Source organism: Misgurnus anguillicaudatus, chromosome 12 (genome assembly GCF_027580225.2).
Source record: "Misgurnus anguillicaudatus chromosome 12, ASM2758022v2, whole genome shotgun sequence".
Lineage (NCBI taxonomy): Eukaryota > Metazoa > Chordata > Actinopteri > Cypriniformes > Cobitidae > Misgurnus > Misgurnus anguillicaudatus.
In genome coordinates, this window is record NC_073348.2 from 18,786,230 (window position 1) to 18,803,305 (window position 17,076).

The window sequence follows — 17,076 nt, forward strand, 5'->3', positions numbered from 1 at the left end:
CCCCCACTCTGTTGCGCTTTCATTTAAATGTGATTATTATATACTGTACCGTGAAAAGGTCTTAAAGAGACACTAGTCCCTTTCACACATACAGTCTTTACTGGTAATTTACTGGTAAATTGCAGTTAACAGATCATGTGTGAACAGAACCTTTCCGGTAAATCAGTGCTCCCAATTTACCAGTAAGACAGGTTGTAAGATTACCAGTAATTTACCGGTAAGCGCTATGTGTGAACGAAAAATATAGGATTACCGGCATTTAGAACGGACGACGTCAGACCGTGCTGACAGCTTCGGGCCAATCATAGCGTTTTAATACAGATGACGCGTTTACCCCCGCACTGTTTACGGACGTTTCCACACACATGCTGCTTGAAAGTTGAGCACACCTGAAGTTTACGTCCACATTTCTTCACCAAAGTTGTTTAAAACAGCTTACCGCCGAATTGCCAACGTCCTTAGCACGCCCTCTGTAAAGCCTAACGTGCAAACAGTAGTGTTGTTAAAAACGCATTTTCGGTTTGACGTCGTCTCATTCAATGTTGTGTGGTCATGAGCAACTTCGCAACTGTTTACCACAGACGTGAAAACAACAAAATACGGACCGTGGATATGAACGACGTGGATTGTTTACAAATACAACACTGAGCTCGCCGCGTGCTACAGGTACTTCTGCTTTCTCAACGAATTTACCGGTATTTTGATACTGATGTGTGAATGATGTCTTACTGGTAAAATAACGGAATGCCACTGCGTGTGTGAACAGCACATTTTTGTATTTACTGGTAAATTCATTCTGGTAAATTCATGGTAATTTACCAGAATTACTGTGCGAAAGAGGCTACTGCTGCGTAATAATCATTGCGCCTGCTGCATCCGTGGTACGGATAATAATCACCATGGCAGCAAAGTCCTTGATTATTACACTGGAATGAGTATGGTTCCTAGCCATATCTGCCTAGAAAATCACAACTTTTCATTTGTGTCGGTCTTAGTATATGATATAACTACAGAAGAGTGAAGTTTTAAATAGGAAAAATATTGAAACTCTTTGGTTATTTTTAAGCGCGATGCTAATGGTCTAATCAGATTCAGTGGATTATGCTAAGCTATGCTAAGAGTGTTAGCGCCAGATCTGTAGATCAGCTGAATGGATTAAATGGTAAAAATCAAATGTTTAACTCTAGGGGAGCTGGAAAATAAGCATGTCTTGACTTCTAGCATTAGGCCACAGTGTTCAGCACGGTCTTTAGGCTAACATTGATAAAATGAGTGCAGCTGCCTCTTTTTTTGCAAGTGTGTAAAAGTTGCGTGAGATTATTTCATGATTTGCTCTGAAATATCTGAGAAAGCTCTTACATATACATGTACAAAACATTGTTCGGCATGTTAACTAACAACACAAGCAGCGGACTCTGACCTAATATTAGTGCGCATCAACTTAAACCCGTCATTTCTCCTGCTTGTCTTTCTTAATGAAATCAGAGGGACACACCCATTAGACCATCCCCTTAAAGTTATCAGGACAGAAGCGATCGAATTCGGACAAAAGAGACGGCTTAAAACACCCTGTGTGAACAGACATGTGTCTCTCTCGTCCACTTATGTTCCGAAGCGTGTCTTAATATCATGCGTAAACAGTCTAAACTAGTGAGTTTAAGTATAGGGGAAGAGAGCCGGTGGTTGTCCTGTAAACAAACATCAGAGACTTGAATTTGATACGAAAATTTTACAAGCTAAAAGACATTCTTCAAGAGGAAATATGAAAGGATGTATAATACAGAGATGTAGTCATATTCTTGGTATCATATTGCATCAACATCTAATCTGTAGTTGTACTAAATGCTATCATATAGCAGACACGCGAAAATCGAATAATATATCACATACAGTTGTGTTCAAAATTATTCAACCCCCCAATGCTGTTAAGGGTTTTAGGGAATTTAGTGTACATTTGTAATTGTATTCAGAATGAAATCCTACAATGACTTCTTAAAGAACCATATGCAACTAAAATGACATCAATTGGTTTTGTAATATAGTAGTAAATGTTTCTTTTGTGAATTCTTCATTGACACAATTATTCAACCCCTTAAAGAACTACCACTCTGAAGAACAGAGGTTCATTGAAGTGTTTTCAATCAGGTATTGAAAACACCTGTGGATGTCAGGGAACAGCAATAAAGCCTAATAAGCACCAATGAGGCAGATTTAAAATGACTGTGATACTCAACTGCTTCTAAACATTTACTGGTGTGGTTACAAACATGGTGAAGTCAAAAGAATGGTCCAGGAAGACAAGAGAAGAGGTGATTAATCTTCACAGGAAGGGCAATGGCTATAAGAAGATTGCAAAGATGTTAAACATACCAAGAGACACCATAGGAACCATCATTCGCAAATTCAAGGCAAAGGGCACTGTTGAAACGCTTCCTGGTTGTGGCAGAAAAAAGATGCTAACTGCGACTGCTGTGCGCTATCTGAAGCGTAGAGTGGAAAAAAGTCCCCGTGTGACTGCTGAGGAACTGGGAAAAGATTTGTCAGATGTGGGTACTGAAGTTTCTGCTCAGACAATATGGCGCACCCTGCATACTGAAGGCCTCCTTGCCAGAACTCCCAGGCGCACCCCCTTGCTGTCTCCAAAGAATAAGAAGAGTCGACTGCAGTATGCCAAAAGTCATGTGGACAGACCACAGAAGTTTTGGGATAGTGTTCTGTGGAAAATTAGAACTGTTTGGGCCCATGGATCAACGCTATGTTTGGAGGAGGAAAAACAAGGCCTATGAAGAAAAGAACACCTTGCCTACTGTGAAGCATGGTGGGGGGGTCAATCATGCTTTGGGGCTGTTTTGCTTCTGCAGGTACAGGGAAACTTCAGCTTGTGCAAGGTACCATGAATTCTCTTCAGTACCAGGAGATATTGGATGACAATGTGTTGCAGTCCGTCACAAACCTGAGGCTTGGGAGACGTTGGACCTTTCAACAGGACAAGGATCCCAAGCATACCTCCAAATCCACGAGAGCATGGTTGCAGAAAAAAGGCTGGAACATTTTGAAGTGGCCATCGCAGTCACCAGACTTAAATCCGATTGAGAACCTCTGGTGGGACTTAAAGAAAGCAGTTGCAGTGCGCAAGCCTAAGAATGTGACTGAACTGGAGGCTTTTGCCCATGATGAATGGGCGAAGATACCCGTAGATCGCTGCAAGACACTTGTGTCAAGCTATGCTTCACGTTTAAAAGCTGTTTTAACTGTAAAAGGATGTTGTACTAAGTACTAAGATTGAATGTCACTTGGGGGTTGAATAAAACTGATAATGATGTGAGCACAGAAAAGACATTTGTGGTTATTTCATTATAAATGTTATGTTATATTTGTCTGACCTACACATGCCTCTTTGATGTAATTGTAAGCAGGATGACTGAATGATCAAAATCAATGTCAAACCGGCCAAAACAATCAATTTCAGTTGGGGTTGAATAATTTTGAACACAACTGTACGTGCTAAACAGCTCAGTCCACAAATACTGACATAGAGAACATTTTCAGACAGGAATAAAGATAATAGGATTGGTTACATAACATTTGTGTGTCTGCAATACATAGTGAGAGAAAACATTTAAGCTTACCAGTCTCGCAATTGTTGTACACAGTAAAAACACCAAAGTTAGCTAGATGCTACAGTCGACATTACTGCACTGGTAAGAATGCAAGTTCAGTACTTCGCAATCCACCTAGCTTGTAAAACAACAATACAATCAGGCAAACTAATTCATAACAATATTTTGTGTATACATAGTTTTACATACTTGGATGGCACGGACAAAGACTTGTTAACAATAGACAAAACTCCTAACCTATGAGAACAGAGCATACAGAGAATCATTTGTTTTCACAAGCATTCTGAGGTGTTGTGGCCTGTCAGTCATAAAATTTTGTTTAAAGCTGCCGTGTGGGGTTGAAATACTGTCTCCTGTCTCCAATGCAGAGACACATTGGTTATTTCTAGGTTGACTTCCCACAAAAAACGGAAATACTGTGAAAGTTTGCTATAGTCTGACAAAACAACTACTGGCCCAACCTGTGGCCTAAATTGGGGGTGGGATTACCTATGACGGTGAAGGTTGGTTGGTAATGAAGTCCTATCATTGATCACTGATATTCAGAAATCACTAGCTTCTTCACCTAAGTGGAGTCCATAGAGTCGAAAGAACCAGTAATAACAAAATTGGTGCTGCCAGCATGTGAACCTCCTGTTTGGACGGCTTGTTGTCTGAGGTCATTGCAGATCATGACTAACTGATTGCTTTGAGCCTCTGACAAGGAGCTACAGCTCTGATAAACACTAAAGTTAGTCTTTCTTCCAGGAATGTTGGCTTTCTCGCACATGGTCTTGACCATCTTTGCCAACTTGTTCTTTCCCAGAGCTTGACAGTTGTACCAGTGCAGGGCAGCGAGGTTGACCACAGGTTTAATGGACAGGTAAAAGGGTGCGTCTTCAAAGAGCATCGCTTGAGGTCTGCGCTGGGCGTATTCCTTGTAGTCCTGCACCGGGCAGGTTTGATGAGCGTGTGGTGTAGCGTATATGCGGCCCTCCGCCGTAGACCTTCTAATTCTGGCGCTGAGGTCACTAAAATCCTGGTAGGTCCACTCTAGATACTCAAGTCCTGTTTCTGTGGTGAGCAAGCGTACGTCACCCCATTTCAGCACAGAGCTATGGAAGCCTGTACAGTGTCCGAATGCCTTGGTGTTGTTGAGCCACACCAGGTTGAGCAAGCCCTCAGGGTTGAAGCGACTAAGGAGACCTTGCTTCCTAAGGAGCATCTCGTCAGCAAAGGTCAGCTTCATTGATTTGTGGGGTCTGTTGCCTTTACCTTTGAACTTGAGCTCCATCTGCTTCTGCTTGAGGGCATCCTGGGACCTTTGGAACTCCCTGTCTTTTGTGATGCTGTAGCCATATCGATGCTCTTTCAGGTAGCGTTCCAAGCCACACTGATAGTTCGCAAGGCTGTTGGGCTCATACTCCGAGCCATCCTTTTGCCGCGCATCCACAAAGAAGGAAGCCAGGTAGATGTCCAGCTCATAGCAGGGAATGTAGTATATCTCCCTGGTCTCAGTTGGATACTTGGAAAACAGGAAGTCCCGAAAGTTGCGCAGTGCCGTTTGAGTGCTGCGAATGGTCTTCTCATTCTGTTCCCTGTATTCTCCCTCATCCATCTCTGTTGAAAGGGAAGAAGGTAGTGTTTTCATTTGTACAGTTAACTGCAGCACTCAACTGTAGCTCAATTAAGCATGATTTATACTTCTGCATAGGACCTACGCAGTAGCCTCTACGCCAGGGGTGGGCATTCCTGGACCTGGATGGCCACTATCCTGCAAAAGTTTAGCTCCAACCCTAATCAAACACACCTGACAATCCTAATCAAAGGCTGCATGATAACTTTGAAATTACTTTCAGATGTGTTTCATTAAGGTTGAAGCTAAACTTTGCAGGACAGTGGCCCTTTAGGACCAGGAATCCCAACCCCTGCTCTAGGCTGTAGGCTTCGCATCAGTTTTTATTTATACCTCTGGGGCGTTGTTTGCACCGACGTGCGGTTATGCAGATCGCTAGTAGGCAGTGTCCACAGGCATGTTATAATATCAAGGCAAAAGCTCTACAAGAAGAAACGTGTTACATACGTAGTTGACGAAGCATCAGCAGTGATGGTTGCAACTTGAGTTTGTTAAATATCGCTCCTCAACTTGGTCCATTTTTGGTTTCACCATCGCAAGCAGAAATGTGTATGAGGAAATGTGACACAGTTTTTTTTTTTTTTTACCTGAGGATGGGGTTCTAGCAGGCTAATCCAATTGACACGTCGTAACATTTTTGGAAAGGTGCTGGTTAGGCTACACCGAGCTACTACAGCGTAGGTTAGAGCTGTAATCGGGCCTTAAAAGTTAAGCCCGAAATGTCCGGAGCCCGACAGAATGCAGCCCGAACCCGAATGTACATTTAGATTGACAGCTTTTTACAAGCCCGAACCCGTTTACAGCCCGACATTATTTAAATGTGCACACACACACAGCTTTTGTCAAGAATGAGAAATTTACACAAGTTTTAACATTATTTATTCATGACTAATAATCTACACGCCACTTGGAAGTTGAAACAAATAAATAAAATAAGTCATCTGTAACATTGTAACATCTCATTCTAAATAGGCTTATGCAATACACTATAAATATGCCAATAAAATTATTATTTCTTAACGAATTAAATTAAGATAATACATTCTGAATTAAGATGGGAATTTGGCAATAACGAAATTAAGAGAAAGGCTCCGCGGGATTTGCGTCGGCACTTCTCTCCATTACTGCCAACATTAGTCTATATCCTCTGTCTAAATTATGTATTGAAGACTCGATTCATATTTAGTTATACATTGAAAAACCTACTCACCAAGATTAGGCTACATGTTTTTGATGAGGAAAATCATTAAATCCACTGTAAATATATTCAGCGCGGATAGTGCATCCAGCAGCATTGAACTTGACTGCTCATTTACCTCGCAAAGCCGGAGCTCAAGCCCGAGCCCGTGTAAAATGTTAAAAATGAAGCACGAACCCGCCCGTCGGGTCCCGACAGGTCCCGTCGGGTTCGGGCAAAGATCTTCAGCTCTAGCGTAGGTCCTACACAGAAGTATAAATCGTGCTTTACTTATGTTTAAAGCAATCTGCTGAGGCAGTGCTTTTTTATAACCGGTAAACAAAATCAATACTTAAAGGGGACATATCATCAAAATCTGACTTTTTCCATGTTTAAGTGCTATAATTGGGTCCCCAGTGCTTCTAACAACCTAGAAAATGTACTTGGTTTTGGTAAACCATTCTCTGCAAGCATGTGAAAAATGTGTCATTAAATTTGGCTCCCCCTGTGATGTCAGAAGGGGATAATATCAACCCTCAATCTGCACTATCCAACCACACCACTGACACTGAATTATAAGCTGACATGAAAGGAGCGACTTGAGACTGTTAAAAGTCTAGGTAAAGATTACTTTTCACAATAAATAAAAAAAATTATTTTATTTTTGTTGACTAGTTTGTAATTGTCACGATAATAATTACAAGTTTTCTTACAACAAAATACACAAGCATCATTGTGAAATTGCAATGTTTGGTTTATTACTTACAATAACAGTCATTGAACCTACAAGTTTGTAAACAAGATGTTAAATTATTTACACTTACACTTATTACACCTTGACATGTTTGTACATGACACTAATCTGATAGTCCAGCCCATTCTCATGATTTGCATATAAATAGCACGCAGTGTGAAAAGTCGTGCAATACATACGTCAAATTCCAATTTTGCGGGCGTATGATACACCAGTTCTTCCCGTTTACTTAATACGACGCATCTTTTTGTGTCGTTTTATGTGTTTGTTTCTCTTCTGGATTTTTTACCATTGTCACTAGAACAACTTTTTGTTACATAAACTGACATCCTAACTCAAACCCCAGTTCTAACCCCAACTCCAAGCAACCATGACAGAAAAAAATTTACAAGAACATGGAGAAACCTATATATTAAACGACATACTAAAGTAAATCCCAAACCTAAGCGACAATGGTTTAATGGTCTAAATATCCCATTTTTTAAACCCTAGTTAGTGTGTAAGGTTGCTATAATAGCATAAATAATAGCTGTACGTGCGAACGTTCCACTCAATTGGCCAGCAGCGCGGGCAAGACATCTAGCCTTTATACATATCTATGCAGCGAACGGCCGGTTTGGACTACAGTCCAATACTTCCTGCTTTAATGACGTCACTAGAACAGTTTTTTGACTAAACTCCGCCCACAGGAATATGTCATTCACCAGCTAAGCTAACGGCAAGCTAAGCTGCTATCGAATCAAAACACACTAAACAAACTACACAATCAGAACAGGGACTTTATAGAACAAGGAAGACATCAGAGCGGAATACAGATTTTTTTACTTTTTTACACGTGAAACATGAACACGTTATATTGCGCACTGTAAACACAATCAAAGCTTTAAAAACACAGAAAGAACGGGACCTTTAAAACAGAAATTGAGAAACCAATACATAAAACGACACGATAAGCCGTATTAAGTGAATGGGAAGGACTGACGTATCATATGCATGCAAAATTTACTCATGAGGTAAAAGCACCAACAAACACTGTAGTTTGTAGTGGAAGCTATCAATCAATTATAAAATCAGCCATTTATTTGAGGTTGTTTAACACTAAAGTAAATACAGGCAATATGACCCAGAACAATTTGTTTTTTAAGTGTGAATAGCTAAATTCTAATGACAAACACGAATAGATTGAACACATTTTAACACAGATGTGCCCTACCATCAACAATCAAAGCAAAGGTACTGTAAAGGCAGACCAATTATAGATATGATAGATATGAACTGATAACTTAAAGGGATAGTTCACCCCAAAATGAAAATGTTGTCATAATTTAGTCATTCTCATGGATGAATTTCTTTTTTCTGATGAACACAAAAGAAGATATTTTGATAAATGGTGATAAGCACACAGCTGATGGAAACTATTGACTTCCATAGTAAGATAAAATACTATGGAAGTATTGTGATGGATGATGATGATGAATTTCTTCTTTTGTGATCATCCAAAAAAATCAATTCTTACAGGTTTGGACCAATATGAGGATGAGAAAACGACGACAGAATTTTTATTTTTGGGTGAACTATCCCTTTAAGTTGGGTGACTGATACATCAACAGTGTGAGTGATCTGTGGCCTTATTTGCTGACGATTGGTAGAAGTTCCCCTTTTGCTTTCATGCTTTTAATCTTGGCTTTAATACTGTCATCCATAGCTTGCCGGCATCTCACGGCATAATGAGCCAACGTTTCTTCTTTCTCGTCCCACGGCGGCAGAGCGTGGAAAACTTCAGGGGCCGCCAGACTGAGCTCCGCAATGGCCGCCGTCCTGGAAATGGTGTTGCGGTCCACACCGACTCTGTCAAAAGCCACTTTCATGGATACGCTACGTCGGAACTCTTGCAGTGCTGCCATGTATCGTGCGATCACGCCAACAACATTTTTCACTGAAAAACAATATTGTCATTCCTTAATCAAATTGTACAGAGTGGAGACAATTTTACAACCTTAAAATTCGGCAGCCCAGACTTACTTCGCACACGGGTGTTTTCACCATCCCTGCTTCTCTTTGAAGAAATCTTGATGGTCCTCTGCCTCTCCAACGGTTGAAGCTCCACCTCCTCGAAAGAGTCAAAGAGTGCAGGAGATTCAAGCGAAGCTCCTTCGTCTACAGGGGAGCCAATCATCTGATGAGAGCTGCCTGCTTCCATTTGACTTGAGGAATGGGTCCTTCTTTTATCTACCAATCAGAGAAAACCAGACCTCCATTATAAAATTACTGCTTAAATCTCCACGCCTCCCTCCCTATAATATTCAGGGTTATTCTTCAGAAACGGCACATGTTGAGATTTTAAGAAGTGATTACCTGGCCGTAGTTGGTCTTGCAGAAAGTCACAGATAAGCTCAGCCTTCTTGGTGAGTTCCTGTTGCAGAAGTTCTTTGTCCTGCCTCAGGCTGCTGATGGTTTCACCCATCAACTCACTTTTGCTCCTCTCAGCCTGTAGCAGAGCTTTCAGCTTCTCTATTTCATACACAGCTGGAGGAACTGTTTGAGATAGAAAACAAACTTTATCTCAGGAGTTCCTATTATAGTGAGGGCTAAAAAGATAAATCACAGACTGCCTCTTTGGATCTACAAAAAAAAGAATCTTTCATGTTGAAGAGATCTGCTCAATAAAAATCTGGTCTAAATTTTCTCCCAGTCCGGCCATGATTGTCTTCAAGTGGACTTCCAGCTTGGCATTGCTGGTCTTCAACTGGTCTAAATGGTCTCCCAGCATGGACATGTTGGTCTTTAGCTGGTCTAACTGGCCTCTAAGCTGGCTTCTCATAGCCAGACCAGGCTGGGCTTTAGTCTAACAAGCTGACAAATGTGCAGATTCAAAAACTAGAAACTTATTAGCCAAGCAGACCAACCTGATCAGTTTAAAACAAAAAAATAAAGGCGGAGAGTAGGCAGTCTTTTGTGGCGTTTAAACACATTTGACCATATAAGGACCACAGAAGCAATCAGGTCGAAAGCGTTTTCAACTATACCTCTGAATGTGGTTGAAAGTGGATAAGCTCATAACATTTCACCCCCCGTTTACACCTGTATTTAGCGTCGTCAATTTGTGATTCAATCTACTAAAAAACGTCTTAAAGGAATAGTCCATTTTCTAAAAAAGATCCAGGTGGTTTGCTCACCACCATGTCATCCGGAATGTTGATGTCTTTCTTTGTTCGGTCGAGAGGAGATTGTGTTTTTTGAGAAAGAAGCAGTGCAGGATTTTTCTCATTTTTGATGGACTTTAATAGACACCAACAATTAACACTTAACTCAACACTTAACAGTTTTTTCAACTGAGTTTCAAAGGACTATAAACGATCCCAAACGAGGCATAAGGGTCTTATCTAGAAAAACGATTGTCATTTTTGACAAGAAAAATAAAAAATATGCACTTTTAAACCATAACTTCTCGTCTAGGTCCGGTCCTGTGATACGACAACGCGACCTAACGTAAATGCGTAGTGACGTAGAAAGGTCACGTGTTACATATGCATTTGCGGACCATTTTAAACAATAAAGTGACACAAAGACAAAAAATGGAATCATTGCACATACTCCAACGTCGGAATGGTCCTCTTTCTCCACACTTGTAAACACTGGGGCGTAGTTTCGCGTTCGTCCTCTGTGACCTCATGACGTATTGCGTGAGGTCATGCTGGCTTATCACAGGACCGGGGAAGACGAGAAGTTGGGGTTTAAAAGTGCATATTTTTCATTTTTCTTGCCAAAAATAACAATCATTTCGCTAGATAAGACCCTTATGCCTCGTTTGGGTTCGTTTATAGTCCTTTGAAACTCTGTTGAAAAAAACTGTTAAGTGTTGAGTTAAGTATTAAGTGTTGGGCTCTATTAAAGTCCATTAAAATGAGAAAAATACTGCAATGTTTTCCTCAAAAAACATAATATCTTCTTGATTGAACAAAGAAAGACATCAACATTTTGGATGACAGTAAATTGGTAAATTATCTGGATTTTTATTTTAAGAAAATTGACTATTCCTTTAATACCAGGTGTAAACAGGGCCTTATAGAGACTGCAACATATTTGGAATTTGGTTGAAAATTTTATTTCCAGCAAGATGAGGAGCCTGAGCATAAGGGCAACATTATGGGGTGGTTTCATGGACAGGGATTAGCTTAAGACAGGACTAGGCCTTAGTTTAATTATGAAATATAACTAGTTTTAACATACATGCCTTACTAAAAACATGACTTGTGTGCATTTTGAGGCAAAACAAAGGAAACTGATGTATTTTAAGATATGTCAGTGCCCAAGTTGATTTTAGTTTGGACAGCTCTTTATTTTTATTCTAGGACTAGTCTAATCCCTGTCTGGGAAACTGCCCTTATAACAAAATGGTCACGCATTTGACTTTCTTCTTTAGATAACAATTATTCAGAGAACCTCAAAACCTGCTGGTTAATGGGGATTGAATCTCTTAAGCTTATGAATGTAGCATTAAATGTCATGAACATGGCATGGGGTAGGTAGTGCAGAAGTCAAGATTTTCAGGTAATAACATCCTAAGTTACAGCCTGTTCTTTAATGGTGCTTTTCTGTATATTTAAAGTTTAAAAACCTCAATTTATTATAATAAGATGGAACAACATGTGGGCAAGTTGATGATGACAAAATGTTTGGTTATGTCTTTAAGCAAGGTACAATCTTAAAAATAAACGTGTTGCCATAAATGGACCATGTTTAGTTCCCCAGGAACCTTTGAAGTCAAGGGTTCTCAACAGGATCTTTGTTTTGCCTTTTTCAACTACAGATAAACTTTTGTGTAACAGAAAGGATGTTAAAGTGTAAAATGTTATTTAAACAACCATACAGTATGCCATAAAACATTTACTTGTGTAGTGCACTGTAAAAAAAAATCTGTAGAAATTACAATGTTATTGTAGCTGGGTTGCCAGTAATTTACCGTAGATTTAAAGTTATGTTATTTAATGGCAAGAGTTTGTTCAAAGTTAAATACATTTTAAATATTAACACGTCTTTATCTTTACAGAATAAAACTATACAATAACAGCCTCATGCAAAGCATTCTGGGAACCAGAAATCATCATCAACCTTTTTCTGTTTTTTGCTTCAGATTTTGTTTCCCATGTTTTGCTTGATGCTGTTTTTTTAGTTTTACTTTGTAAAGACAAAAACTTGTAAATGTTAAATGTTCATTTAACTTTGAACAAAATGTTGCCAGTAAATAACATAAATTTAAATCTACGGTAAGTTACCGGCAACCCAGCTGCATTTTCTACGGATTTTTTTTACAGTGATAAAAGAATTAATATTTTTTTAACTTTAGATTCGGCTGGACACAGAGGTTCAAAATATCTTTTAACCGCATTGCATATCTGAATAAATCTAGCAATATTTCTGGTAAAAGTTGCTACTACTACTTTATCAGATTGCAAAATTAAACCTTGAAATGGTCATCAGCTTGTTTTAAGTTAATGTGAAACATCTAAAGACATAACTTTATCTCACTTTGGGTGGCCTAAATTTAGTTTCATTATCTTCAGAACATGAGAGTCTTTTCAGTGTATAAGATTAAATTATATAACCAGGACCTCAAGATGTGTGTTAGCTCTGCTGCTTTATTTAAAGGGCCCATCGCTCAAGACTTTTTTTAAGATGTCAAATAAATCTTTGGTGTCCCCAGAGCACATATGTGAAGTTTTAGCTCAAAATACCATATAAATAATTTATTATAGCAAGTTAAAATTGCCATTTTGTAGGTGTGTGCAAAAATTTGCCGTTTTGGGTGTGCCCTTTAAAATGCAAATGAGCTGATGAAATTCAAATACTGATCACAATGATGGTGGTTTGTTGCAATTAAAACTCAATGGTGCTTTTCTCTGCACTAAATGGCAGTGCTGTGGTTGGATGGTGCAGATTAAGGGGTGGTATTATTATAATAAGAGCTCCTTATGACATCATCAGAGATCATGCACCCCGCCTTTAAGGATTTCGTATCTTTGCCAATAAGAAATTACAGAATGACTTAATAAAGACTGACATACAGAATCCACATGTAAATAAATCTCATCAAATCACTGATGTGGTGCCAACAAGTCGCAAAGCCAAAGTGCTACCATAGTAGAAATGCTACCTTTCAATCAAACCCTAAGGAACAAATGCAAAGATGAATTAATTTATAAAACGGCAAAAATGAATGATGAACATAATACTTTCAAGATTGTTTTTATTGTAATGCATCAGAAAATGACAAGAGCACTGGTGACACACTGGACAGTTGAAGTATTTACATAATGAAAATATATGTATCAGTAATCGGTCTTTGAGGAAGTGCTAGATGTTGAACAAAACACAGAATTCAGTACCACTGAAAGTGGGTAAAAAACTACTGGTCATGTAAATGTTTAAGTCCTAACCATCAACAAAAATTTTGATCTTATTTTTATTAAAACTTTTTCTCTATTTTTTTTAAGTAGACAATGTGATTCTGAGACGTCCTTTTCACCAGAACGTATTATTTGGTTGTGATCCTTGTATTGAACCCACCAATATGTTAAAAAACTGCTTTAAAAAGGCAGCTAATGATTTTTATCATTTGTGAGTCATTTCAAGACCTCAAAGTACAGTAAAAATACTTAGGAAATGTCATTAAAACACAAACTGTTACTACCTGTTTGTTTATGAACAAAATGTGCATTGTTTGCTTAAAGGAAGGCTTACAATAACTGTTTTTTTACAATTCACTTGAAATGCTTAAAAGCCAAAATATCAGCAAATATAAATTTAGCTTCAAAATATGATGACAAATAATTGCCCAGTTTAACCAAGAAGACTATGCAATAATTTGAATACAAATAAACCTATAAGACACATTACAGAGTGTCATGTAAAGCAATTATGAACATTAACTAACTCTGTTGCTTGTATGCTTAATGCTACATATGCGACCCGTCGCATTAGTACAATACCTCTTTCAACCAAACTCCACATCTCTGGCAGTCATTTTATATGCTGTTTGTAACACACAGTAAAAGCCATTGAGTAGAGGCTTAATGTAAAAATAAAAAAATTACAAATCATGCTAACTTATAAATATCTTACGCCATTTTTATGCCTTTCATGCACAAATACTGAATGATGTTATCAATTTAACATTAGCGAATAAATCGAAAATAAAATAAAAAGGCAATACAGTTTACGGTTGTGTTCAATAGTGACTATATATAAAGATACTGTGTAAAAACTGAAAATTTCATGTTTTGATTATTACAATGCTACATGACTAACATAAATAAGCACTGGACTATTCTAAAGCGAATATAAGTGGTTATAAACAGTTTTGTGGTGAAGTCAATAGCTCAGTTACGATCACAGTATAGATTATTTTGGTTTAATGAATGACAACAAAATAGTAACATTTATTTTTTGTGACCATGATTCAGTCGTCATTTGGGACTGTAACTGAAAGGATTCGTAATGGTTTCAAACCAATTTGTTTACATACACAAAATTGCTTTCAACAACGTTTATCTTTTAAAGTGTATGTATAAGTGCATTTGTCTGCGAATGAACAGTTACATATACGATGGGTCGTTTTTGCCTGAAGACTGTTCGTCGCAGAAAAGAAATGATTCTTGAGAGGACTCCTGTTTCTTTTTCTGACCGATTCGAAGCCGGCATTTGTTAATGCAGGCCTTCTTCAGCTTAGAGGATTCAACAGGTGTCCATCCATCTATAGTAGAGCACCGAAGAACATACGCTGCAAGAAAACATGAAAAATAAATACATTATATAATACATTACACCAACTATTTACAAACTACTTATTTACAGTATTTTGAAGGTTGTCTGACTACTGACTATGGCCACCTTAATATAAAGCTGGGTGATATATAGTCCCAGTATATTTATTTTTACATTAGTAATATATATATATATATATATATATACAGTATATACACACACACAATATATTTAGATTTTGCCATACATATAAAATTCAGCAACACTGTAAAATACAAATTTGCTCAATTAATTTAAATCAAAAGCGCAAAAGTGAAAGTGTCTCTGATTGGTGGATCTCAGCAGTTGTAATATCTACAACGCTTTGATAAATAAGCTGAATAAGGGGCGCTTCACATTTCATGTCTAAAACCGTGCAAAAACCGCTACCGTGACGCTTTCCTCCATCTTTCCAAAGTGCTTGGGCGCTCCCGTAGCGTCTGCTGTTGCTAAACAAACTGCGTGATGTTGTGCCAAGCACCAAGAGGTGTTTAAAGAAATCGACACCTATGACTTAGATTTTTCTAAATTTATGTAGAAATCCTAAACTTTTGTATAAAAAAAAACAGAAAAACATTCCTATTCTAGCCCCTTAAATTTGCAATGTACTGTGAGGGAACACTGCATTATGTGACAGAAAACTTGACATACAACAACTAAAATACAAAAAGTTGAACATGTCACATATCTTTGGAAAGCTGAGATTCTAGACCCTTTTAAGATACAATCAACACAGCAGGTAAAATTTGTGTCCTTTTAGGCCATTTCCAGAAATGCTAAGGGGTTAAAAAAATTGGATTCAATGATTCCTTTGCATCATTTTAAAATTTTGTTTGTATTTTTGTTGGTGTTTGTATTGTTTTAGTATATTGGTAATAGGGATGCATAATGATTAATCGCGATTAATCTATAGCAAAATAAATGTTTTTGTTTACATTATATATGTGTGTGTAAACGGTGTATAATAATTATGTATAGAAATTAGTGCTGGGCAAAGATTAATCGCGATTAATCGCATACAAAATAAAAGTGATTTTTTGCATAATATATGTGTGTGTACTGTGTCTAATAATTGTGTATATTTAACCACACACACATTCATATATTCATTTCAGAATTGTTTTACTTATATATAATTATTTTTAATTTATTTTTAATATAGAATATATAAAAAAATAAATAAATACATATAAACATGTAAATGTTTCTTAAATACATACATGAATGTGTGTGTATTTATTTATACATAATAATTACACACAGCACATACTCATATATTATGCCAAAAATCACTTTTATTTTGTATGCGATTAATCGCGATTAATCTTTGCCCAGCACTAATATAAATATGCACACATGCATGTATTATTTTAAGAAAAAAATATTTATATGTTAAATATTTATATATAATATAAATTATACATAAATATGCACATGTAAACATTTCTTAAATATATACATGCATGTTTGTGCATTTATCAGTTATTATACACAGTTCACACACATATATGATGTAAACAAAAACTTTTATTCTGCTATAGATTAATCGCGATTAATCGTTATCCATCCCTATTTGGTAAGTAGCTTTTAACCAACTTTAACCAACAGTTGCTGTTTGGCTAAAATAATGCTCAAGTTAAAAAATATTAAACATTCACCCATCCAAGTTATTTCAAAGCCAAATACACCTACATACGTTTCACCTACATACGTACATCGACCAGCCATATGATCAGTTTAAATCCCATCAGAATTCCGTAAAGATTCCCATCCATTTGAATATACTTACACATAATCCCATCCACTCTTCTTCTGTCTAAGATCTTTTTGCCGTCCGGTACTTTCCCCCTCTTCCCGAAAGCGACTGCACCATTTAGGTCCTCCTCGCTGAAGAAATGCTCAAACAGTAGGTGAAAGAGTCTCATACTGTCCTGTCGGGACTCCTGCAGCATGGATGCCAGTTTGTAGTGTGGCAGGTACAATCCACTGCCCGGAAAAAGTTCCTGCTCGCCCAATCTCGCTGGATTAGACAGAGGCATCTGAGTTCTCTCGTGAAACACGAGAATTCGATCAATGACTGTCTGAAGGTTTTGTAGGGTTATAGTAT

General features: G+C 37.8%; 1 protein-coding gene across 4 annotated transcripts in view; it reads right to left on the minus strand.

Moving 5' to 3' along the window:
* Positions 1–3,285: 3,285 nt before the first annotated feature.
* The window catches only part of LOC129447280 (uncharacterized protein KIAA1958), a 35,440-nt gene continuing 21,649 nt past the window's right edge, over positions 3,286–17,076 (minus strand). For 2 of the 4 annotated variants that reach the window (XM_055208942.2, XM_055208941.2), the window contains 2 exons: positions 16,759–17,076; positions 13,397–14,946 (listed from right to left, as the gene is read on the minus strand). In XM_055208942.2, the coding sequence (XP_055064917.2) occupies positions 14,762–14,946; positions 16,759–17,076 (503 nt within the window). In that variant the 3' untranslated portion in view covers positions 13,397–14,761. Of the gene's footprint in view, positions 5,220–8,739; positions 9,103–9,188; positions 9,396–9,521; positions 9,702–13,396; positions 14,947–16,758 lie in introns of those variants that run through there. The other 2 variants (XM_055208940.2, XM_055208939.2) reach the window with 2 other exon arrangements.